Source organism: Lepidochelys kempii, chromosome 20 (genome assembly GCF_965140285.1).
Source record: "Lepidochelys kempii isolate rLepKem1 chromosome 20, rLepKem1.hap1, whole genome shotgun sequence".
NCBI lineage: Eukaryota > Metazoa > Chordata > Testudines > Cheloniidae > Lepidochelys > Lepidochelys kempii.
Window position 1 is genome coordinate 26,057,512 of NC_136399.1, and position 24,944 is coordinate 26,082,455.

The 24,944-nt window shown below is 57.3% G+C and overlaps 1 protein-coding gene across 6 annotated transcripts in view; it reads right to left on the reverse strand.

The window, feature by feature from the left end:
• CARM1 (coactivator associated arginine methyltransferase 1) overlaps positions 1-24,944 on the reverse strand; it is a 52,594-nt gene that overhangs the window by 2,909 nt on the left and 24,741 nt on the right. For 4 of the 6 annotated variants that reach the window (XM_073318865.1, XM_073318864.1, XM_073318866.1 and 1 more), the window contains exons 3-13: positions 23,400-23,506; positions 22,661-22,765; positions 16,382-16,492; positions 13,290-13,467; positions 7,305-7,395; positions 6,201-6,282; positions 4,756-4,841; positions 3,763-3,852; positions 2,344-2,481; positions 1,412-1,501; positions 1,007-1,119 (exon numbers count right to left, since the gene is read on the reverse strand). In XM_073318865.1, the coding sequence (XP_073174966.1) occupies positions 1,007-1,119; positions 1,412-1,501; positions 2,344-2,481; positions 3,763-3,852; positions 4,756-4,841; positions 6,201-6,282; positions 7,305-7,395; positions 13,290-13,467; positions 16,382-16,492; positions 22,661-22,765; positions 23,400-23,506 (1,191 nt within the window). The remainder of the gene's footprint in view (positions 1-1,006; positions 1,120-1,411; positions 1,502-2,343; positions 2,482-3,762; positions 3,853-4,755; positions 4,842-6,200; positions 6,283-7,304; positions 7,396-13,289; positions 13,468-16,381; positions 16,493-22,660; positions 22,766-23,399; positions 23,507-24,944) is intronic. The other 2 variants (XM_078849628.1, XM_073318867.1) reach the window with 2 other exon arrangements.

The window sequence follows — 24,944 nt, forward strand, 5'->3', positions numbered from 1 at the left end:
GGACTGTGGCCAGAGGAAGTAGCATTGCCCAGCAGCCCCCCCTGGAAGCGCGCCAGGCCCCTGCTTGCAGGGCTCTGGATCCCAGGGCCAGGGACTGGGCAGCAGCTCTTCCCGAGCACAGGCTGGCGTGACGAGGCCAGGGCAGCCGCCCTGCCCAGCAGCCGCCTCGGGGCCCAGGGAGGCTGGGAGTTGCCAGCAGCTTCCATGCTGGCAGGCGGTTCCAGGGCCTGCCACAAGAGGGGGCCAGAGAAGCCGGCCATGAAACAGGCCCAGAGGCCCCAATCCGGGGCTCCAGGACATGCCGCCCTGTGGCCGGGTCCCTGAGCCCATGGCAGGATGCAGGGGAGGGTGGCAGGAAGGCACAGAAATGGAGGGAGGGGCTGGAGGCTCAGTCAGGGAGCCAGTCACTCTCCTGCTTGGGGCTTCAGTTTCCCCACTGGGACCAAGGCTGCGGGGTGAGGCTCCGAGGACACCCAGCCCAGCAGGGTGGGACGAGTCCTGCAGCAGGGAACCCTCCACTCTCAGCTAGCAACGGCCTGAGCTGCTCAGCGTCCCCAGCCAGGCTGCGCCGGGCTTGGAGCCCGGGTGGCTCCCAGCCAGCAGGGGGAGGGGAGGACAGACAGCTGGGGCCCAGCCCTGCACCAGGGGGAGTTTCCCGAGGTCCCAGCCCCAGAGAGCCGATCCCAGCTCAGCAGAGACAGCGGGCCAGGCTTGGGGTCTGGCTTGAGCAGCTGCACTGAGGGGCTTGGGCCGGATCGGCCTGGCTTGGGGGTGCTGGGCACTGATCCCTCCCTTTTTCCCAAGGGGAAGTGCAGAGCAATGGCAGTGCCCAGAGCAGGAGGGGCATGGCGGGGAGTGGGCAGGGGCTGCACGCGCCATGGCTCAGCAGGACATGGATCCAGCAGCCAATTAAGCTGCTTCAGCACAGAGCGGGTTGTGTGCCTGCACTGGCCAGCCCCATGGGCTCCCCGCCCCCCAAGGACCCCCGGATGGCAGGGTACATTACCGGCCACGCCCATCCCCGTGCTCATGTTGTAGGCGCCACCCGTGTTCCATATGTTCTCGGATGGAGACGTGTAGTGGGAGCCCGGCGGAGGGGAAGGAGTCGTGCCTGTGTACCTGTGAGACACACGTGACGACACGTCAGCGAGGCCTGGACGGGCGGCGGGAGAAACCTCGGCCCACCGCCAGTCACTGCGGCTGCAGGGGGACGGGCTGCTGCCCAGCCAGGTCAGCCGGTCGGCACGAGGCTCCCCACACAGCACCGGGCTCCCGCAAAAGGCAGAACGGGGCCAGTGACCCTGCACCTCCCAGCCCGGGGGGGAGGGCATGGCCAGCGCAGGGTCTTGCTGCCTTTGCCAGCGGATCGGGGGCGCCGCTGAGGCAGCCGGCTTGCAGGGTGGGGCCGTACCTGAAGAAGGGGTTTTTCAAGTCGAGGAGGTTGCTGGACTTGGAACCCGTCTGATCCACCTGGGCGACAATACTTATGTCGTAGCTTTGACTGTGGAGAGAGGGAGACGCACGTCAGAGACTGATCCGGCGCGGGAGCCTCTGGCCCAACCCTCCTGCGAGGGCCGGCCCTGCTGGAGCTGCAGACCCCAGCAAGATGGGAAGGGACGAGCCGGGGAAGAGGAGAAACCTCAGGACAGAGATGCCCCCCCCAGGGCGAATTCCATCTCTGGCAGGGCTGGGCCTAATGCTGGGACAGTGCAGGGGCAGGCAAGGGGGCGCTGAGGGCTTGACTGTGGAGAGGAGACGCCCAAATTGCAACTGATGGGGAGTGGCAATTTGCATGTCCCCCCAAGGAGAACTGGCCTGAGGACCCCCCCCCCCCCGAACCTGATTCACAGGCCTTCCGGTCACCGCTGCTCTAGCCGGGCTTGGAGGTGCGTTGGGCAGGACAGGCTGGCGCTGGGCAGAGAGGAGGGCTGCCCAGTGATTAGAGCACCAGCTTGGAAGACCCGGGCTCAAACCCCTGCTTTGCCACAGACTCCATGTGACCTTGAGCAAGTCACTTGGCCTTGCTAGACCTCAGCTCCCAGCTGTACGTGGGGGTGACAGCCCTGCCCTCCTGGCCGCAGGGAGAAATCCATTCGAGACGGGGCAACTGGAGTGAGTTGACGGAAGGTATTTCCAAGGGCCCCCAGGCCTGGGCTAGGCAGGCGACCACAGACCCAGGGCCAGGCCCCACAGCAGCACGACCCACAGACTAGCCCAAAAGCGGGGTGCAGTGCAGTGCAGGGAGCCGTTTGGAATACAGCTCAGCCTGGCTGCTGGAGCAGTGCATGCTGGGATCCGTAGCCCTCCCAGCCCCAAACCCGCGCCCCGCGGAGTCTGCCTTACCGCTTGTTGGCGATGAGCAGACACGTCCCTGAGAGCGTGTCCCCGGCTTTGGCGAAAAGTGGAGACTGAAACAGACACCGGACCTGGTACCAGTGGGTCAGCGGCTCGGTGGGGGCCGTCGAGAGCCACACTGTCATCCTGCCGGAGAGAGGGGACAGCGCCTAGTTAGCAACAGACGTGGGGACTGGCTGCAATCACCGTCCCGCCAGCCCAGCCCGCTCCAGCCACACCACCAGGGGAACGGGGAGGTGGGGGGCAGAGGTGTCCTCTGCTGGCCCAAGGTGTTTGTAAAGCAACCAATTGCAGCCCCACATGGCTGTTCGCCGGAGCCTCCCACCCCATAGTGATGGGGACAGGGCAGCGCCAGCCACTGAGTCCCACTGGGCCCGTCCAGCCGGGCGGGGGAGGCCCAGGACATCGGAGTCTCAGCTATGCTAAGGACGAGCTCCAGAAGTGAACTCCCCCTGGGGTGGCAGCAGCCGGCCCAGCAGCCAGGGGCAGACACGAAGGGAGGTGAGGGGTTGAACCAAGATCTCTGTGGTCCCAGCCTCCAGCTCAGGTTCCTGGTCTCATCTGCCACAGAGCGTGGGCTGGGAGCGAAGGAGCAGCGTCAGCCCTGACTCCATGGTGAGGGTACAGCACCCACCGCTCACTGAGAGAGGCAGAGGCAGTTCCCTAGGGCTTAGGAACCACTGCTCCTGAGGGGCACTGGGGCACGGAGTTACAGGTGAGAGGGTGGCACAGCAGTCCAGGTAACCGACCAGCTGCTTTCCCATACAGCGGGATGGTGCCATCTCACGGATCACACTTATGCCAGAGGCACTGATGCAGTTAAGACAGGTGGGACCAGGACTCTGGCATCTCGTTATGGCTCGGAAACAGCTGCCAGAGTTTGTTGGGATGGGACACGTCTCCTTTCCCCTCCTGCCTGGCCCTAGAGCCGATCCAAGTTAAGCACCGAGAAATTCAAAGCACCTTCAGTCAACATACACGTATTGAAAACACAACGCCATCTCAGGCCAGCCAAAACGGTCGTCTACAGTCAAATCTCTTTAGGAAGAATCTACAGGGAGAACACCCGCCCCCTCCCTGCCCCAAATCTCGTGGCATATCCAGGATCCCAGGGGGATTTTGGCTTCCCCACAGAGCACCCCCAGCCCCCGCATAGGATTGTGGCAGATCAGAACAGACCGGGGGGGCTGGGCTCAGAGTTCTTGCTAAAGAAATCTCACTGCAGCGGGGTTAGGCAAAAGCATGTACGGGTATCGAGACAGGACCACAAGCGAAAAGGTGACGGAATTGGAACTTGCCAGTTTATTGCAATGTAGAATAGGAGCGATAGCCAGTTATTTGTTTTACAAGCCCCAAGCTCTGGTGGGAGGTAGGGGCAGGCTCTGCATTGTTTCCTCCACCACTTACATTGAACCAATGAAGGCTACATCAAACCAGAAAGCCAAGCCATGGACTAGACCTGAATGCAACACGTGGAACTTGAAGGGGATTTCTATCCTGCAAACCAAAGAGAAGCAGTTAGTAGCGGGGTGGGGGCACCTGGGGAGATGCACCCAGAGGTGTGGGGAGTCAAAGCCTGGCAGCGGCTCCCCCCACAGCAGATCATCGCTCCCCACACACGCCCCACCTCTGGTGCACCCCCCGGCCAGGGCGTGAGGACAAGTCCCTCAGCCGGGGACGCCTCTGCACTTGACAGAAAGCCGGGCCGAGCTACGGAGCCCCCACGTTCTAGTGCATTGGCTTGTGGCCACTGACCAGCCACGGGAGCTCTGGGGGGGCAGAGCCCGTCTTTGGTCTGTTCGTACCAGCGCCCGACACAATGGGGGTCTGGGGGTGACTGGAGCTCCCGGGCGCTACCGTAATTCCTCTAATAAATACCGCCCAGCGTCCACCATGGAGTTTTGATCTTTCGTGACGGCCGGTGGGTTTCCGTTCAGGGTCCAATCCCGCGCTAGTCCCGGGGGAGGCATTTCCGGACTAGGCTGGACAAAGCCCTAGCAATCCTGGGGGGTCCTGCCAGGGGTGGGCAAGGCGGGACTGCGTTGTGGGACGTTAAATGCTGCCGTGGCTGACAAGGTTGATGGGGGTCCCCCCTCCGGGTTCCAGCCCCACAGGTGTGGGCAAAGGGACGGGTGGGCGTGTGACTGGCACTCACAGGCAGGGCCTGGGAACCTCCATCAGAGCCTGGAGGCTGCGGCTCTGGACATCCTGGCTGCCAGAGGCACCTCCACAGTAAGCAAAGCACATCAGACAGGGAGGCGGGGTTAATGACACCACCTCCCTGCAGCACAATGGGATGCTTGGGGGGGCAGCTGGTGGGCATTGGTCCCTCTACCCTGCCACCCGCGGGGATCAGCTCCCACCTCCCCACCCTCCCGCTAGGAAAGAGCGAACAGCTACCTGTGCAAATCGCCTTCTTTGGCTTCTAAGAAGTTGACTGTATATTTAACGGACTTCGCCATTAAAATCCTGATATCAAAGGTGTCCTAGGAGAGAGAGGCACATTGGTCAGTGTCCCAGCCGCAATCGGAGGGTGCACCAGCCGAAGGGCACCGCGGAGCGCAGCCTTGTTCCAGCCTGGCAGCGAGGACGCACCGTTAATGGGCGCGCACAGTACAGCGCACAAGAGCGTTTTCTGGGAAGGAAACTGAGTCGGGAGTTGCAGAGGCAGGGAAGACAGGAAAAGGGACTCAGCGGGGCAGCCCGAGGAACCAAACACAGATCCTGCTACTGAGCAGCCCAAACTGCTCATGGTCTTGCCAGCATCCCGCGTCGGGGTAGAATCCCACTGAGAGAGAACTGGGGAGAACATACTCAGCTCTGTCCGGGTTTATGAACACTGGGAAGCCCTGGAAACTCCCTTGGAAATGCAGCCACTTCTGGGGAGGAAGGCAGCTGAACAGCTCAGAGCAACACCACCCTACAGCAAACGCTGGGAAGTCAAGCCCAAGCCCATACCAGGGGGACGCAGGGAGGTGGCATGTAACGACCGTGGGCAGCATGCTGGAGCTAATGCCCTGACTCTCTTGGGAAGAGCCAGGGGTCCCAAAGGATCAGAGGGTCAGAATTGCAGATCTGGCTCTTCAGGCAAGAAGTCACCTCTCAGCACAGCACCCCCTAGCCTTCGGCAAGCCAGGCCAGCGAATGGCAAGCCATCCCAGCTCTGCCAGGGGAGGAACGAAGCATAGCCCAGTCCTACTCAGGGCGCTCTGTCCCCTCAAGCGGAGGCTGGGCTGCAGAGGGGCGGAGGAACCTGCTCCAGCAACAGACATCAGGCTTCAAGATGTGAGGTGCCGGGTGTGACCTCCCTGGGCACAGGGCTAATGTAAGCGCTGTGAGAGCCGAGACGGACCCCAGGAGGGATGGGTACAGGAAAGGGCGCAGAGCAGAAATGCTTCCCCAGAGCAATGTCCTCCAGGGGGAGGCTCCCGCACAACCTGGGAGTCTATTGAGAATCTGATTGCTAGTTACTCGGCGGCTCACCAGTGACTTCAATAAATGACTCATCTCAAAGCAGGTCAGTATCACCCTCCCCGCTTGAGGGATGGGGAAACTGAGGTACGGGAGGAGACGTGACTTGCCCAAGGTCACCCAGCAGCAGAGCCAGGACCAGAACCCAGGGTTCCTGCACCCCAGTCCGGTACTCTGCCCACTGGCCCAGCCTTCTCTTCCTGCCCTAAGCAGCTGCACAATGCTGCTGTACTCTGGTGACCAGTTACCACCGTCTCACTCCAGCAGCCGCCGCCCAGCGATCCCGGTTTATTCCCTCCCAGCCCGTTTAAACGGCCCGATCTGGGTCCAGAGGGAGGAGCTGGGGGCAGAGGCGGCTGGCTCCCACAACTCACCACAACAGGCTGTCTAAAATACTCATCTACCGCGGCTCCTCTAAGCGCCGACAAGTCCACACCATGAAAGGACGGTTGGTACCTGCAAGAGGAGACACCCATGGAAACCTGCCTGCGCTGACCAGCTCCACCCGCCCGCGTGGGCCGGCTCAGGAGGTGCGGAAACCCGCCGGAGGTGCACAGCTGCCCAGAAGCAGAGCTCAAGCCTACGCGTCTGACAGTCCCTTCCCTTCGGGGCTCCGGCGCAGACACAAGGCAGATCAGGGCAAAGCTGGGGCTGACCGGGGAAGCCAAGAAGATCGGGGCGCCGCTTGGAACCCCCCGCCCCCGAGGGACTCAGTATTAGCAGACGACAGCTCAGCATCATCTTGAGAGACAGGCGGGCGCCAAATCAAAGCAGCGAATGCCACGTGCCCTGGGCGTTATCCCGGAGAGTCCGGGCAGCCAGCACTGAAGCCCCCCTCATCCAGGGGGGGCGCGGGGGGGGGGGGGGATTATCTCTAGGGGCCATTCAGTCCTTAGCCTCGGCCAAGGCTGACCACAACGGGACCGACAGGGACAGTGCTTTGGGCACCTGACCCCTGGGGAACTGGAGTGAGACCCAGACGCGTGACACGCGGGGGGTTTGGGTCCACGCCCACCTGGGCTATGGAGCCATTTACACTGGGGCTAAAGTCGGGGTGGAAACTCCCTGTGAAGGAGGGGGAGGGAGCGGTGCGGCAGCTCCAGACTGGGAAGGGGAGTCCCGGTAGTTCCTTAGTGGCTGGTGCCCCCCTGAGCCCCAACAAATGCAGTCCCCACCCCATCGAGGCAGCTGACAATGCGCCCCTGCCCCGGGCTGGGTGTCTCTGCCAGGACCTGCGGCGGCTGGAAGGCAGGACCGGGCTATCCTATCTGCTCCCTGAGGCCACTCGCCTCCCAGATATTGGGGGAGAGACAGAAACATAGATCCACCCTCCCCCCCCAAATATTCCCACCGTGGGGCACTATCTCCCACTTGTGAAAGCCCCCGCCGTGCTTTGAACCAGCTGCTGGGCCAGCCAGCGCCTCCTGGGCCCACCCCGGTGGGCAGGGCACCAGCCTCGCGCCAGGGAAAGGACTCACCAGAAATTGGCCTTTGTAAACTGCTCCATGTAGAGCTGCTCGTCTGTGAACGGGGCCAGGTGCACGTCACCGATCGTGGGGAACATGTTACCTGGAAGGGGAGCAGAGGGGGTCAGCGCCCCGCAGGGCTACGCCAAGTCCCTTCCTACCCCTCCAGCACAGGCTGCCCTGCACGCCAGGTTACTAGGGCGCTGGATGGGAGTTTTCCCTCCCAACCGCTTCAGCCGCTAAACAATGTGTCAGGAAAAGTGTCGGCTTTTAGCGCAAACATCTCAAAGCCCCTTGGGTCCCCATTGTTCTTGCTAGGCAGAATCCCACCAGGACTACATCTCCCACAATACACCAGGGCCTTCCCCTTCCTGGGAGGGAGACCATGACACATTATGGGAGATGCGGTTTGCACCTTGTGTCCTCATTCTCCTCTATGGGCAGGGATCCCCAGCTGGACTACATCTCCCATGAGGCACTGCACCACTCACTGTCAGCAAAAATATTGAACTTTCAAGTTTTCAGCAGAAACTTTCAACTAAAACCAAATCCCCCCCCAATTTTTCCAGGGTGTATTTTTCCCCAGCCCAGTCCTGGCTGGGTCAGAGCATGCCCGGCCCCTTTCCAGGGATTTCCCCAGCACAGAGCCAAAGGTACAGGCCCAATGCAACATGTGTTCGGAAGGAGGTGAGGACTGATTTGGGATCTGGCCTGGGTCTCTGGCCAACCCCCGCCCCAGGCAGCAGCTGGCCCGAATGCCACCCGATCTGGTGCATTTCGGTAGGTACTGAACTGTGCGGGGGCTGCAGGGCTGGCATGTGCATAGGCACAAAACCCCCTTGGCAGCCCAAAGCAGAGCTCAGAGCTATGCACAGATACGCACGTCATTTTCCTGCCTTGTTCAGGTCTCAAGCACATCGAACCCACCAGCCGCACCCTTCCCCCCTCTGATGTCTGACTTGGGTTATGGCTGGGCGGGACGGAGACCAGTAGGGGCACAGAGCCGATCCCCCTAGCTAACAAACCGAACTCCTCGACTGAACGAGGTCACTGAGGAACGTTCAAACAGTGCGGCCTGCGGCAGATCAGCAGCAGAGGGCCGTTGGCTGGGCTGGCTCTCCTTGGCTTTGCGATCTGGGCTCTCTTCCACATGGCCACAGCTGCCGATAGCGATGCGCATCGACACTGCCCAAGATGCTTCCCCCGATTCTATCCCCTTCCCCGGCAGCCCCCAGAGCGCTCTGTCTCCTCCAGGCAGGCCGCTCTCACCACCCACCCCGATAGCTACGCCAGCCCTCAAAGGAACTGCCAGGCCGGGTCAGACCCGACGCCCATCTACCTCACAATCCCACCTCCGGCAGTAGGCAGCAGCAGATGCTGAAGAGGAAGGTGCGAGAGGCCTGCGGTAGCAGACATGGAACAATCTGCCCCCCACAAAAGCCTGCCGATCTCTAACAGTTTGACTCATTTGCACCCCAAAGCAGATGGCTTTACAGCTCCAGAATTCTACCATTAACAACTATTCAGGCTCTTCTGGGGAGCTGTAGAAAATGCCAACACCTCTTAGACTCCATCCAAGTCCTTGGCCCCAAAGCCATCCAGTGTCAGTGGGTTCCGCAGTGTCACGATATGTGGAATAGGATCGCCTCGGACTGGTTTTGAATTTGCTGTTTCAGTTTCACTGAGTCCCTGGTTGATGAGATGGGCAGAAGCCTGATCTGCCGTTCTCTCCCCCATTCGCCAGAGATTTATGTCCCCTCTCTAAGGTCAGCCATCACTCTTTGCAATCTCTCCCCCCAGGAGAGTTTCACAGGCCCTAATCACTCCCTTTAACATTCTCTGAAGCCCTGCTAATGCCCGAATGTCCCTCACATGGGTTCTCCAGGACAGGGGACAGCCTGGACTGTAAGAAGCCAGGCAGCAGAGTTTGGGATTGGAGCACAGCTCAGTGGCTTTAGCGGTTAAAGTTTCAAGATTAAAGAGTGGAGCGTCTAAGGCCACATCTGACTTGTTAGCTAAACCGGGCTGGATCTGTAGCTAGCCCAGGACCTTGGCAGAACTGCCAATCCTGAGCGCCCAGAGAAATCAAAATTACCTAAAAATGAAACGTGTGAGAGAACAGCTGGGGGGGGTCACATTTCCAGGCTTCTCTCCAGTCTCCAGGGTTATAAAACGGACTCGAGACGAGAGTCTCCGACGCACGTGGCTCCAGAAACAGAGGCTTTACGAAAATCCCCCAAATATTCCCCGACTTGGGCTCTAAATCCCGAGAGCTGGCGACCCTGCTTATCCACAGGCTGATGGGGGTCCCGCCCTCCAGATTTCACCGTGCCAGAGAGCAGCACTGCCTCCACCCCAGCGTGGCATGGCCAGGACTAGACTGGTAGCCCAGCTCTTCCAGGCCCCTCCGGCTGGCGGAGGCTGCCTGGCCGAGCCTTCCTTCGCTTTACGCACTCCGTTTAAAACCTCTTCATCTCCCCATTACCTAGCGCAGCTCCAGACCTCTTCGGGACCAGCTCAGCGACTTGAGCCCCGCTCCAGAAAACGACGGCCGACCCGGGTTCATTTCCTCCCTCCCAGCAAACAACTGGGTTCCTTTCCTCCTGGCTGACGCCCACCCCTTGAAGGGAGAGGAGCTAGGCGCAGCTCAAGGGGCGGGGAGGGGTGGCGAAGCCTCTCTGGGTGCGTCTACACTGCAGTGCAAAACCCACGGCTGGCCCCTGCCAGCTGACTCAGGTGCGCGCCAAGGGGCTGTTTAATTGTGGCGCAGATGCTCAGCCTGGCACCTGGGCACTAGGGCTCTGGGAAGGGGAAGGGCCATCTACACGGCAATGAAACAGCCCCACGAGCCTCAGTCAGCTGGCACAGGCCAGCCGTGGGTGCCTAACTGCAGTGTAGACAGACCCCACCATCTTCTCAGCATCAGGGGAGGGGGGAAGGGACCGGGAGGGGCAGGCAGAGAGTGGGAACTATGACTAGGGCAGACTGAACTTACAAAACCCCACACCTTGCTCCCAACCCCCACTAAAGACGCATTGGTCGCCAGGAGAGCTGGTGTGGCCCAGGGCAGGGCACCAGACTGGAGTTCAGGAGACCTGGCTCCCGTGCCCAGCTTCACCGCTGACCTGCTGTGTAGCCTCCTGCCCCTTTTGGTGCCTCCCCTCCGGCTGAGCTGTTTGGGGCAGGGGGCCCCGATCCTGGTCAGGGTCTGAAAGTCTGTGCTTTGGAGACATTGCAACATTTCCAAACAGTAACGGTCCTCGGAGCGGCTCTGGTAAGTGGCTCAAAGGGCTGGTGAGCCCGCGGGGCCGGCAGCAATCGCTCTGCAGGGAGCCTGGGCTGAAAGCCGCGGGCAGGGCCGTTATGGTCACATTCCTATTTCCACCTTTAATCTTTGGTGCAGCCATTGCAACTCAGTGGAGGGACTAAAAACCCCCGTGCGCTCAGTGTCCCCATTTTCCTAATGATCTATATCCAAAAAAGCTACCCGGGCTTCCGGGGGTTTCTGAAGGCTGGTGGTCTGGGGATAATCAGCGTGGAGGTCAGGCACTGCTGCTGCGAACACAAGCGGCGACCAAGACTAGCATGTTGGCAGGGGACTCAGGTGAGAACAGAAATATCGAAGTGGTAGATGTTACTAGTTTGCCCGCATGTTAAATGCAAAAAAGACTCCCCCCGCCCCTCCTTTGGTCTCCCTTGCAGGCTGGGGGATGATTTTCCCTGTTTAAATTTCAGCCTAAAACAGCTCTTCACCTGCGTAACGTCTCCCTCCCCTGCTCTTTATCAATGGCAGTGCTCCTAGCTCGCAAGTCGCTAGTTAAGTGCCCAGCATTGCGGAAGCCCTAGTGGGTTAGGGGATATGAAACACAAGACCCGCAAATCACCGTTCTGAACTGACAAAGTCAGGGGGATTCTATGTCCGGAGTCAGAGCCCAAGCCTGTGGCCACGCTCAGCCTGAAGCTAAGCTGAGTTTGCAGGATCAGGCCTCAAGCAGGCGTGTTGTAAGATCTGCTCTCACAAACCGGTTCCAGGCCCGTGTTACAGAGACTCTTCTGAGCAGCACGTGTTCCGTACGGAGCTGGCTGCTCCTTGCAGACAGGTGGCAGAGAAGTTAAAAATGAGGGTTTTCAAAACAGTGTGGGACTAGAGATGGTAAGAGTCCATCACCACCTCTGTGCAACATATTGGAACAGTTTAATTTGCCAAGCTTAATCAAATACCAACACCTCTAACGAGAGCATACACACATGCTGCTTTCTCGCCACCAGAAGCAACAGACTGTTCCAGATCCCTTCTCCAGCAAGTTAAAAACTGATCTGGTCCCGCCCTCCCCCAGCCCACCCCCGGTAAGGAAGGCAACTACACACGCCCTAGGCTATTGATTTTTCTAGGAGCATTGCTTTTGGATGAAGGCAGGGACTAAAATACGGCCAAAGGGACGGACGGGGTCAGGCCTGTTCGAGAGGGCGGAATACATTAGGGCTGATGAGTCATGTCAGCTCCTTTGGGAAATTGCCTGGAACACAATTTAATGACATTTCGAGATTCATTGCATTGCAAATCACCTCTCCGCTCGGGAGTCTGATGGCAAGCGATCCATTGGGGGGAACAGTAAAAAAGATTTTTTTAAAAAAAGAGACAGAGCTCCAAACCAGCTATCCCCACGCTCGGGCAGCCTGGCCATCACCAGGCTGGGGGGGGGGGGGAGCCATTTCCAGGGGCAATAGCCGCAGCTTCTCTCTCTACTGCCCTGCATCCCCCGCCCCAACCCCCATGTGAGAACATTCCCCACAGACAAGCCCAAGCCTTCCCATTTTCACAGCAGGCAGCCCCCTTTGCTTTCCTCCCACGCCAGGAGCGGGCGCCGCGAGTCATCCCCCAGCCTGAAAGCTCTTGCAGCCACTCTCCTGTGGTCACATTTTTGCAGCAGCCCCTTGGCTGTAGAGAACTTTGTTTTGAAGAGCCGGAGGGGCCTGGTGGGCTCAGCCTGGGGGGGTCACAAGATGAAGTCAGGCCCCTCTTCGCACCAGCCCCGAGGCCCAGGAGGGCAGTCAGCTGCTTAAACGCCCAATGGTGCAGCTCAGCCCTCACGGAGGAGCAGAGCTGTTCCTGGGCTGGAGGGGTCAAACCACGACTCACACCCCAGCCTGGAACGCCCGATCGTTCCCCAGCCTACCAGCAGGTGGAGACCAGCACCACGCCCTGCCGGGGCCTTGGCTCTCCGCTCCACCCCACCAGGCAGCATTGGTCATCAAATCAGGCCCCTGAGCGAGCGTCTCCGCTGGAGGGGCCTGCTACATATCCCAGCATGCAATGCTACAGGGCCACTCGGCTCACGCCGGAGCAGCTGCGTATGGGGCCCTGCAGTCTGTATTCAGACACCCTGGGTGGCTGACCACTGCGTGCGGTTTGCAGCTCACCGAGTGGCTATCCTCACGCTGTCGGGGTCGTGAAACCACGTTACCCAATGCGTTAGACACCTATGGGTGAAGCCAGGACGAAATGGACACAAGAACCACCCCCAGTCACTAAGCACGCTAAGCGTGACACAGGAATCCCTCACCCCAGTGAGGACGCCGCCGTTCTCTGACCCAGCGTAAGACGCCGCAGCCTGCACACGCAGCTCCCACGGGCGCGCCAGTGGGCTACGTTTCTGAACGAGGAGCATAGCGAGAAAGCCAGCCAGCCAGCCAACGAAACCCAGCTCTCGCGCCCTCGCCAGCCCCAATCGTTTGTAACGCTCTGGCCCACAGACCCAGATCCCTTGGGCTCCACGGCTGATATTCCCCCAGCAACGGAAATCCCAGAGCATCCTCAAAAGCCGATTATCTGCCCTACCATCCCCACCTCCGACATTGAACCAGCTTGCCTTTAAACATCGAGAGACTGGTTGAAAAGGGATTTGATTTCACCTGCCCCTGAATACACCCCTCCCCATGTCTGTGGGGAAAGGAATATTGTGGAATGGGGTGTTTCGGTCAGCACTGATCACTTACCACTGGGCTTTAAGTACTTCTTGGCATGCAGGTAGCTTTCCAGCATGCGTTCATTGAAGAGCATATACCCCATAGGCTCCGAGATAATTATGTCCACCTGTTCGGGAAGCGAGATTTCCTCCACCTTGCCGGGGATGACCACGATCCTGTCCGTGAGGTTGTTGCTTTTCACTAAAACCTGGGCGAGGAGAAAAAAAGTCAGAGAAAGGAAAAGAGAAGCGGCCCCCACTTCCCGGGTCTAAGCCAGCCACATGATCCAGAACGATCTGTGGGTATCTGCTGCTGGCACCAGCCCAGGAACATGCAGTGGGGTTTGCTGGGACTATCACGAATTGTGCTAAAAATACATCAGGGCAAAAATGATCTAGTTTAACTGAACGTCTGCGAGACAGCTTCAAAGGAGGGCAAAGTCAGTCAATTTCATCCAGCTGAGCGAGACTGGGCCAAAGTCTTTAAGAGCAGGGGATCTTCTGAAGACAAGGAACCGTGGCAGGGAGTACCATGCATAACCCAGTCAGGGTCATGTTCCAGCCCACACATTCAGAGTCCTTTCACCCCACTTTCCTCTCCGGATCCAGCACTTGGCATCTTCCAACCACTTGGTTACCTGGTCACACCTCCTGACACCTGCATCGCATAGATGGGTAAACCGAGGCAGGAGAGAGGACGTGACCTGCCCCAGGTCAGACTGTGAGTCAAGAGCATACCAGTCAAAGCTCGGTCTGTATGGGCTGGAAATTCAGGTTGTGATCCTCACTGGGAGAGGGAATGATACAAAATGGATGGGGGCTTCTGATCACTGACTGGGGGAGAACGTTTCAGGGAGGAAAAATGGACCAAGCTGCAAATACACAGCAACAGACCCGAGCTCATGGAACCAGGAAGAGGCTACGAAATGAGCAACTTCTGGGCTGATGGTCTTTGGAACACCTTCAAGAGACCCTGGCTTATGGCTCCTCTCCCTATAGGCCTTGCCAGCCTGAAGCACGAGTAATCCCAGCTCTCCCTTTCCTGATGTGCTAGAATCCTGGTGAGCCATCCAGGAGGATCCTTTCAAGGAGACCCCCCAGGTTCTCTGGGCCAATACATCAGACAGTTTCCTTCCAGTTTTTGGTCTTCTCTCAGATTCCCCGCACACACCCGACTCAGCTCCTGCCTCCGAGTCCAAGCATCAGTACAGGGCTCCCCTCTGCACAGAGCCCAAAATAATCCGTGCTTTATGTGGGGTCTGCAACACTTTATCAGCTGAGTGGCCGGTTAACAAAAGGGATCTAGAACCCCAGGACAAGAGTTCCTGGAAGAAGAAAACCACGGTTCCAGAGCTTGCCCGTCGGGTCTTTGCTTTCAGAGTCAACTAACCAGCAGCATCCTGGGGTCCCGAGGGCAGGACCACAGCAGCCGGGAGATACAAGAATGCCGAAGCTATCCGGCATTTCTGCACACTTGCCATAACTTGCAACCAAGTAGGCAGATAGCAGCAGCAGCAGCTCCTCATCAACAGCACAGCTATTGCCTGTCTCCTCAGTGGGGTCTTCAGTCACTTCCTGTCTTCCGCGGGGGTGTGTGCTTCCAAGGAAGCTGCCATTTCCTGATGGGGAAGACCCCACCAGGTCATCCCCACCGCCAGCACGCTGACCGTTTGCTCGTTCCCATCCACAGATCTGACAGCTAGACGGGACCAGGAGCCCCCACAGCCTGAGCTCCTGCATAGCAAGCCAGAGAACTTCACGCAGCTACCCCTGGATTAACTCACTGGATCGTGTTGGACCAACACTTGTCTTCCAGCCAGCCAGTCTGGAGGCTTCAGGAGACAGAAAAGCACTGCTTCCCTGTCGTTGAACCCCGTCCTGGGGACACATCACCACGGCCTCCTTCTGCCATGACCTTACCCTGGTGGCATCATCTGAAGTACATCCTTCCAGCCTCCACCAGCCGCATGGATTTGGCTCCTCCCAGCCACCGTGTGCACTGGACCCTGCCAGCACCAGTTCTGCCAGCAAACTACGTGGCCAGTTTTTCTCTGCCCTTTTTTTAGGGATGCTCTGATCTCACTCCATCTTCCCCAGACCCTGCCAAACCTGGGAATTCTGCTCTTGGGAACTGTCCAAGTCCTGACAATCACACTCTGGATAAACCAATTGGGCTTGGTGCTGGCCCAGTTTCATCAACTGGCTCCAAACTTTGCTTTTCAGACTTTATTTCAGCTTATCTCCTTATGTCCCGCAAACACTCCAGCGCCGGAGTCCTGCATGTCTCATGGTTAGAGTGCAGGATGCCTGGGTTCTATTTCTGGTTCTGCCACCAACATGGCAGGTGCCCTTGGGCAAATCACATCCCCTCCCCATGCCTCAGTTTCCCCATCCATAAAAAGAGGTTAGGACCCAGCTGACCGAGGGGGGCTCTCTCTAAATGAGAATGGCTAGCTTCATAATACAGCCAAAGTGCCACCATGTCGCTCCAGAGCCTCCCACTGGCCCTCAGCTCCTTTTGACGCCCAAGTATAAAAGCAGCATCGTGTACCAGGTCTTGCGCTGTGGCCTGTTTCTCGTGAGCACCTGTTGAGTCTCCGCAGCACAGAGAGAAGCCTGGTGTGTCTGCGCATCAGTTAGATGCCATCAAACGAAGCCTTCGCTGTTCTAAGCAGCACTTCACCAGATGCCTGGGCTGATGCCGGTCCGGCTTCCAGAAGTTAGCGCTGGGACGCTGGACTGAGCAATGCTGAGTTCCCACGGTGGATCTTCCTCAACGCTCCACCGGTGTCCGGTTCGCTGGCTCAGCCACCGCTCTGAACTGGCGCTCCCATATCCCCAGGGCTGAGAGAGGCACCAGTCCTGACGGAGTCCCACGAGGAAGCTTGAATGCTTGACAGGATTTCAAGCCAGGTAATGCCTTGGCTGGCTTGGCAAAGCCTGCCCCAGAAGGCTGCAGCTCAGCTCCCTCACAATCATGTGATTCTTTGACCTGGAGGATGATCTTCCCGCACCCAGCACCCTGCTGCACAGGGACTGTCTCCTCCTTGGCTGAGGAGAGCAGCATCCCTGCAAGGCAAAGAGTGTTGACCTGCAGGCAGCTGCCATGTGAGCCGTACTGACCTCCGCCTGCTGGGCCATCGTGCTGGCTTCTACTGCATAGATTTTTCTCGCCCCAGCCTGTGCGGCAAAGAACGAGAGGATGCCGGAGCCGCAGCCGACGTCCAGGACGATCTGGGGAGAGAGGAGGGAGAGAGTGAGGAAGCAGCTGCCGATAGTCCCCCCCGCCCTCCACCTACCGACTGACCCAGTGGGCTCGTTCAATCCCTTTGGTTCAGACATGTGCGCCGCGGGGAACGGCATGCCTCGCTCTCCCAGCAGCTTGCCTGTGCCAGAGACCAGGTTGAAAATGCAGCTCAGGATGGAAGAATTCCTGTTTCAGGGCCATCCACCAAAATTGGAGGATTGAAAACAAGCCGCCCCTCGGAAAGGAGCGCTCCCAAATATTTGCTTGAGTTGGAGAAAGGAAAGCTAAGTCCCCCCACAACTGTTTTGAAACCTCTGAACTCCCCACAGATCCCGCCACCTATGGGCCAGGCCAGTCTCCCGCCTGAGACCTCAAACCAAGCTCTCACCGGCAGGGACCAAAACGATCCCACAGCCTTTTACACAACAGCTGGGGTTTGGTCCCCATGTCTTTGGGTCAAATCTCCCCTGGGCGATGCACTGGCTGCTAAGCTCCACCCCAGAGGGAGCTGCATTTCAGCAGCTCCTAAGAGTCTGGGATTGTCCATAGTTCAGAGCGGTCTTGGGGGTCGTACGGCCTCGGCTCCAACTGGGTGAATTTTAACTGGGCTCCTTTTATAGACAATGACTCACAAATACAAGCGAACCGAGGCTGCAGGGACTTCTCAGGGCACAAAGCACGTATCGTTTAATTAGCAACATGGCGGCGGAAGACAGAACCGCCCGTCTGCATCAGTTGCTCTTATGCGCATGTAGATCTTTGTGCTGGCTTCTGATAAGAAGCTACTGAAATTAAAAAGCTTATCCACAAAGACAGACTTTCAAAACAGCCGTTCCCGGCAGAAAGACGCGGCTTTCAGAGCTCTGCTTGCGGTGGGAGAAATTGCTTCAAGTGTCTTTTTTTTTTTTTTTTTTTTTTAAATGGGGCAAAGTTAAAGATTCACCAAGATCTTGATCTGTCAGGGGATTTACAGAACGGGGTCCCCTGCCTTGGCAGAGTCACGGTTTTCACCGCCTGCTTGCTCCGGAGAGAATCCCACTCCGGGAGGCAATAAAACGGAAAAATGTTTACTCCCAATTAACCCTATTGGATCAAACAGCAGCAACGCTGAGCACTCCCACAGTAGCTTAAAGCAGTGTACAAATGCTACATTGTACGTCCGCAATATTGAAAGCAAGCACAGCTGAGAGGGCAGAAAAAGGCCCTGGGAACCAGGACTCCTGGGTTCCATTCTGAGCTCTGGGAGGGGAGTGAGTACTAGTGGGAAGAGCATGGAAAGCTGGGAGTCAGGACTCCTGGGTTCTATCCCCGGCACTGGGAGGGGAGTGGGATCTAGTGGGTTAGGACGGGGGTGCTGGGAGTCAGGACTTCTGGGTTTTATCCCCACGAGTGGGATCTAGCGGGTTAGGACAGAGCGGGCTCTATTCCCAGATATGCCACTGGCTGCCACCTTGACAAGTCACCTGCCTCCCACCACGCTGTCTCCTCTGTAAAACGGGCCCACCAGGGGGTGCAGTTCAGTGAAGTCTCTGTGGGTGGTTTGAGGGTCTCAGGTGGCAGGGGCTGTGCAAGGCAAAATCGCTGGCTCTAACTCAGGACCGAGGCCTAGCGCCTCCCGAGGCTAGTGAGGAAAGCCAAGCCCTCGAGTTGACAGAGCACAGCGTCACTTGGGTCGCACCCACAGAGAACGGTTCCCATGGGGATGGGAGGGACTTTACAGCACCTGCCACTAGCCCAGAACTGCTGAGCTTCCCTTTCCTCGGAGGCAAATCTTCCCGGCAGACAGGCCAAGCAATCCCACCACAGGACCAGGCACGTGAAGGGACGATGCAGGAGGAGCATCTGCCATCCTCCCTCCAGGCCGGATCATACTGTTCACCCCATCCCCAGTGAGTCCAACACAGGTGTGTTAGCTGGATCTTCACCGCAGACCCAACCATCACCTGGCTGCCCAAGTCTCGATAAGAAGGGTAAAGAGAGAGAAAGCTTTTGATACAAATGGCTCCCTTGCCAATCTCAGGAGATGAAATCGACGCAAGCGCAGACACGAGTTCCACACGATTCCCCCGCTGCGCGAGTTCTAATTAGACCCTCCAGGAACAAGGTTCACATACAAAGCCAGCTGGTCCCCTGGCTGACAGCGTGGCCTAATTGGTTAGTCTTAATCTCAATTATTAATTACGTGTATTACAGAAGCACCTAGAGATCGCGACCAAGACGGGGCGCCCCTTTGTGCCAGGTGCTGCACAGACTGCGCGAGAGACAGTCCCTGCCCAAAGATCTCAGGCTAAATAGCCAAAAGCTGGGAGGGGAAACTGAGGCACCGAGAGTGGAAGACTTGCCCAAGGTCACTGAGCTGGTCAGCAGCAGAGCTGGGAACAGAATCCAGGTCTCCAGAGTCCCAGTCGCTGCCCTGTCCACTAGGCCACTCTGTCTCCTTGTGATGGATGGTGGGAATTGGGATGGTCACATGCATAGACCAAGATGGCATGAAGTGGGTGTGGCCATCAATGCCTATACCCATCAGTCAGGCAGTCTAGTGCCCAGATCATGTGGGTCCATTAGGGGAGTGGTTGCTAGGAACAGAGTGCCTCCCGGCACCCAGGAAGCAAGCCAAGAGCCGAGACTAAGGAGCCCCTGCTGTATTTAGAAGGTGTACGGCGGTAGCGTCTAGACGCCCCCGGCACGGACCAGGATCCCACTGGGTTAGGCGCTGATCACCACTCACAAGCTTCTGCCTGCCCGGAAAATACACAATACTTTCAGCTGCCTCATCCAGGGAGCAGGGGGGCGGCATAACCACAGGCACCACCCGTGGGTCACCTCCAGGTCGCTGGCTCACAGCTGGCCCAGCCGCTGGTGATCAGGAGTCACTGCCCTCTGATGGCTCTTGGCTGTGAGAAGGGCGGGGGCCCACTCTAGCTCTGTGCCCCCATCACAGTAAGGGGGGACTCAGCCGAGAGACCAAGGACTGTCTGAGTCAGACACTGAACTCCCCCACCGGAAGGAACACAACCTCTCTCATGAGGAGGACGGGGGTGGACAGGCACTCCCAAGGCCTGGCTGAGGCCATTACTGGAGAGAACCAGGCTCCTGCTTCCCCAATGTTTGAAATCCCTCCCGTACCCAGCGACGCCACAGTGCGATCCCTGGCACAGCCCTTGGCGGGAGCAATGTCTACACGGCTCAGCCCGATGCTGCCGGTACCAGAACGGGGCTCTCCGGTCCCGGCCCTTGCCCTGCAGGGTTGGAAGGCATCAGACCACGCAGACTGAAACACGTGGCTCTGGATCAGCTGCTGTCTTCCTCAGGCTGGTTTAGGACGTTCTGGGTGCAGCTACCTATCGGCATGAGCAGGCGATCGGTGCCCCACCAGAGAGTAGCTCCCAGCAGAACCTTTCCTAGCACGCTGTCTCGTCTAGCTGCTCGGGCAATGGAGCTCCCATGGGAGTCCACTCCAGAGGCAGGAGGCTCCTGACTCCCTGTCATAATTCATCCCACTGCCCACCTTGCGAAGCCGCCTGCCTTTCCTCCCGAGCATGGCCAACGGCCCCGTATCACAGCCGGCCGGGAGGGGCTAAGAGTCTGAACAGAGCCAGTACTCTGGGTACCCATCACCACGGGACCCACGGCCCTGGGGAGTTCTACACTGAGTTTTGTTTCAGAAGACAGCTGTCCCGGCAGATACAGCCCTTGGATTTACCCCACCCCTCCCAGGGCACCTGGAAGTTAAAGCACCACTAGGATCCCCCCAAAAGCAGTCACGGAGAACCTAGGCTGCATTTTTACTGCTTTGCCCTTCTTTCCTCCTCTCGCCATCCCAGCCACTACCCAGCACTAGGGTCCCCTCTAGCGGATGGGGAGTCAGGACTCCTGGGTTCGAGTCCTGATTCCGCCGCAGCCACATGGAAAGTCGTTTCCCATTTCCGTGCCTCACTTTCCTCTATAACAGACTCCCCATCTCCCAGAGGGCGGAGTTACTGCCAGGAAGCCTCAGGATCCTTGGACGGAAGGTGCAGTGTGATGAGAAATGCCACCACCTTCTCTGGGACCAGATCCACACCTGACAACTTTGGTTCCCACTACACTCACCACATAACCAAAAAAAAACCCAGCCAACAGTACAGGCCCATTACCAGTCGGAAACGGGCAAATTATGAATGATACAGAAAAAGCAAAGGTGTCCAGTAATTATTTCTGTCCTGTATTTGGAATGAAGCAGGACAACGTACTCAGACTTTCCAGTCCATTAGCAAAAGAGGAAGACATTAAACAGCATTCACTAGGTAGAAATGTTTTTAAATTAGCAGGTCTGGATAACTTTCACCCAAGAGACTTAAAATAGTTGGGCAAGGAGAAGATCTCTGGACCGCTGTTAATTTTTCATGAATCCTAGAATATCAAAGAAATTCCAGAAGGCTGGAGGAGTGCTGACTTTGTGGCCATATTCGAAAAGGACAAGCAGGATGACCTAGCTAACCATAAGCCAGCCAGCCAGCCATCAATCCCAGGCAAAATAGTAAAAAACCTGATATGGGATTCAAAGAATTAAAGAAGAGGAATCAAATTATTGCCAGTCAACATGGAAAAATAGGTCACATTTCACAAACCTGAGTGCAGTTTTTGATACGACGACAAGTTTGTTGATAAATATAACAGACCCGCAGAGTGATCTGGATCGCTTGGCAGGCTGGGCCCATTCAAACACGAGTTACAACACAGGCAAATGCCAAGTTATCCCTCTAGGAACAAGGGCTGGCAGCCAGCCCAACAAACGGGGGACTGGAGAGCAGCGACTCTGAAAGGACGTAGGGCTCATGGCAGACAAGCAAACCAATGGGAGCTGCCAGTGCCCTGTATGGAGAAAAGGGCTGGTGTGACCCTTGGTATATAAAACAGGGGAGCAGAGAGGCGATTTCACCCCGAAGCGCCACTGGGAGCCCAACACTGTGGCCAGTTCTGGGGCCACATTTTTAAAAAAAGAAGTTGAAAATGTGGGAAGGGTGCAGAAAAGAGCCACAAATATGATTCAGAGGCTTGAAAAACACCTTCGGGTGAGAGATTGAAGCAGCTCAATCTTTTTGGATCATCAAGATCAAGAAGGGACCTGATTAGAGTGTCTACAAACTTCCCAGGGCGAAACCGGGGGGTGCCAGAGGGCTCATTAGCGTAGCGGAGCAAGGAGAACAAGAACTAACGGCTGGGAGCTGAAGCCAGACATTCTCATCAGAAACAAGGCCCCACTTTTAACAGCGAGGTGCGATTAACCAGGGGAACAAACTGCCAGCGAACGGCGGCTGCTCCACCTCTCAAGATCTGCTAACCAGGAGCCTTTCGGAACAAGATGCTTTAATCAGACCCCAGGGACTGTGCTCAGTGCAGGGGGATGGGGAGCAATTCTCTGACTCCCGTTACAAAGGAGCTCAGACTAGATCTAATGATGCTTCAGGCCTGGCAAAGACAGCGGAAAACCCAGTTCAGCAGTCCGACGCGGCCAGCAGCTCGTACTCGTTCTCTTCGCACGCGTTGGCAAGAAGCTCACATGGGAAGAGAGGGGCTCTGGCCAGCAACGCAGGTTTTCAATTAACATGCTGCCCAGGATATTCCATTAGCTGCTGCTCTCCGTGGTTATCAGCAGACATGAGCCGAGATCAGGCCAGCAGCCCGGAGCCCGGGTGTAACTAGCTGAGCGCACGGAGAACTGGGGCTACTGGCTGCATGTTACTTTATTGGAAAAAAAAAAAAACCACAAAAAACAAAAAACCCCACACCTGGTGGTGGGCACGACTATCCGACCCCAGACAGCACGAAACACAGGGTTCAGCGCCATAGCACAGATCCAAGGGCTCGCGGGACATGGCCGGTCCAACACCTTCTGCTGGCTTGATCCCAAACCCAATGCAGAAAGGCTACAGGGATCCTAGCAGGGGCGGTGACAGCATCTCAGAGGTTGGGTGAAGATTAACCCAGCCTTCGTCAAATACATCCCTGACCTACACCCTAGGCAGGGGAAACAGCGTACGGAGACCTGCCCAGTGATCAGAAAGGAGAACTGCCCCGGGGGAGATCCCAATGCTGTGCCGGCCATGCCCTCTTCCATGAGCCCCCCCTCTGGAGTCTGACAGAGGGGTAGCAGGATTTCTCCTCCTCCTCACCTTGTCTTTGAAGTCACTGTGGTTCTGCAGGATGGCCCGCTGGTACGTGCCCGTCCGGACGTAGTCCTGCATCATGTTCTGTTGCTGGGACAGGTAGCCGTAGAACTAAAGGAAACATGAGAGAGTTCGTTTATGCCCCAGAAAGGGAGGCAGGTCTCGCCTGGGGGAGGATGGAATCTTGCCAGAGACGAAGGTTCCCAAAACAAAGCCGGCGCAGAGCAGCTGGGTGACTGCTCGGGAGAGGGGCAGGGTGCTGGTGGGTTTTCCCCTGAGACAGCTCAGGGCCATGCCATCTCAGGTTGGGGCCTTGGCAGGGCGGGCCAGTTGGTCCTGGGATAGGAGATCTCCAAGGAAAACCCAAGGCACTGCAGAAAACAGCGCTGGGCACACATCCATCATGGTCAATACTGAGCCCAACATTCAAGCATCACTCTAGGGGGTGCTAACCCACAAGCAGCAGGGCTAAATGGAGCTCCTCCCCATGCCAGCTACTGTCCCGAATGGGGCGGGGGCGCTGGGTTGCTGCACCCTCCCTCCCATGTGTCATTAACGAATCTGGGGCACACTTTGCAAGATGATCCTGGACCAATTCAACGCTGCCCTCCCCCCCCCAGAGCACGGACTGCTGAGGGTATGCCGCATGGCCTTTTCTGCAGGCTGGGGGGCCTCCCCAGGCAGGAAGAGCTGCAGATCTACACATGCAGCTCCTAGGAGATCGGGCAGCAGCGGGCCCTCCTACCTGGAAGTACTGCACTGCGGAAGACTCCTCCGTCCGCTCGCTGAACACTGACCGCTCTATGTTGTGACCCCGGCAGTTTTTCAGGATATTATAAAAGGAACAGAAATCTGAAAGCAGAACCAAGCGCTGGGGCTTTAGAGGGGTCATCGCTGGCAGAGACCCAACGGGGGGGGGGGGGGGGCCTCACCTGATGAGCCGTGTGCCCCACTGGCCAACGGGGCCGAGGACAGCCCCAGTTGGTCCTCATGGGGTTGCAGTGGGGGAAGGGGCAAGAAATGAAAGCTGAATGGGAGGGAAGGGTCACTGGAACAAAGGGGAAATATGGCTGCAGAGAGCCATGAGTGGGGAAGCCTCTGAGATGCACTAAGGACTGCCCTGAGGCTGGGATCACAGGAACCAGAGATCCCTGACCATCAGAGCAGGGGCAAGGAAGGAGAAGGAACAGCCATGGGCAGGGCAGAATCATAGAAACGTGGGGCTGGGAGGGACCTCGAGAGGTCACTGAGCCCAGTCCCCAGCGCTGAGGCCGGACCGAGTCAACCTAGACCAGCCCAGACAGGGGTTTGTCCGACCTGTCCTTAAAACCCTCTACCGATGTGGATTCCCCAGCCTCCCTTGGAAGCTATTCCAGAGCTCATACTTATACTTGGGATGTATAAGTAGGGGCATAGCGAGCAGATCGAGGGACGTGATCGTTCCCCTCTATTCGACATTGGTGAGGCCTCATCTGGAGTACTGTGTCCAGTTTTGGGCCCCACACTACAAGAAGGATGTGGATAAACTGGAGACAGTCCAGCGAAGGGCAACAAAAATGATTAGGGGTCTAGAACACATGACTTATGAGGAGAGGCTGAGGGAGCTGGGATTGTTTAGTCTGCAGAAGAGAAGAATGAGGGGGGGATTTGATAGCTGCTTTCAACTACCTGAAAGGGGGTTCCAAAGAGGATGGCTCTAGACTGTTCTCAATGGTAGCAGATGACAGAACGAGGAGTAATGGTCTCAAGTTGCAGTGGGGGAGGTTTAGATTGGATATTAGGAAAAACTTTTTCACTAAGAGGGTGGTGAAACACTGGAATGCGTTACCTAGGGAGGTGGTAGAATCTCCTTCCTTAGAGGTTTTTAAGGTCAGGCTTGACAAAGCCCTGGCTGGATGATTTAACTGGGAATTGGACCTGCTTCGAGCAGGGGGTTGGACTAGATGACCTTCTGGGGTCCCTTTCAACCCTGATATTCTATGATTCAACAGTCCTTAACATTAGAAAGTTCTCCCTAGTGTCGAACCAAACTACACACTAAGCGGATTATCGTCCTACCTCTAGTAGCCATGGAGAACAACTGACCCCCATCTTCTCCAGAATATATCAGAAGACTGTTTTCCAGTCTCCTCTGCCCCCCTGCAGTCTTTTCTCCAGACTCAACCTGCCCAGGGAGTTTGTAACCTTTCCTCATAACTCAGGTTTTCTAAACCTGGGATCATTTTGGTTGTTCTCATCCGGACTTGCCAGTTTGTCCACATCTTTCCTAACATGCAGAGAGTCCATAATC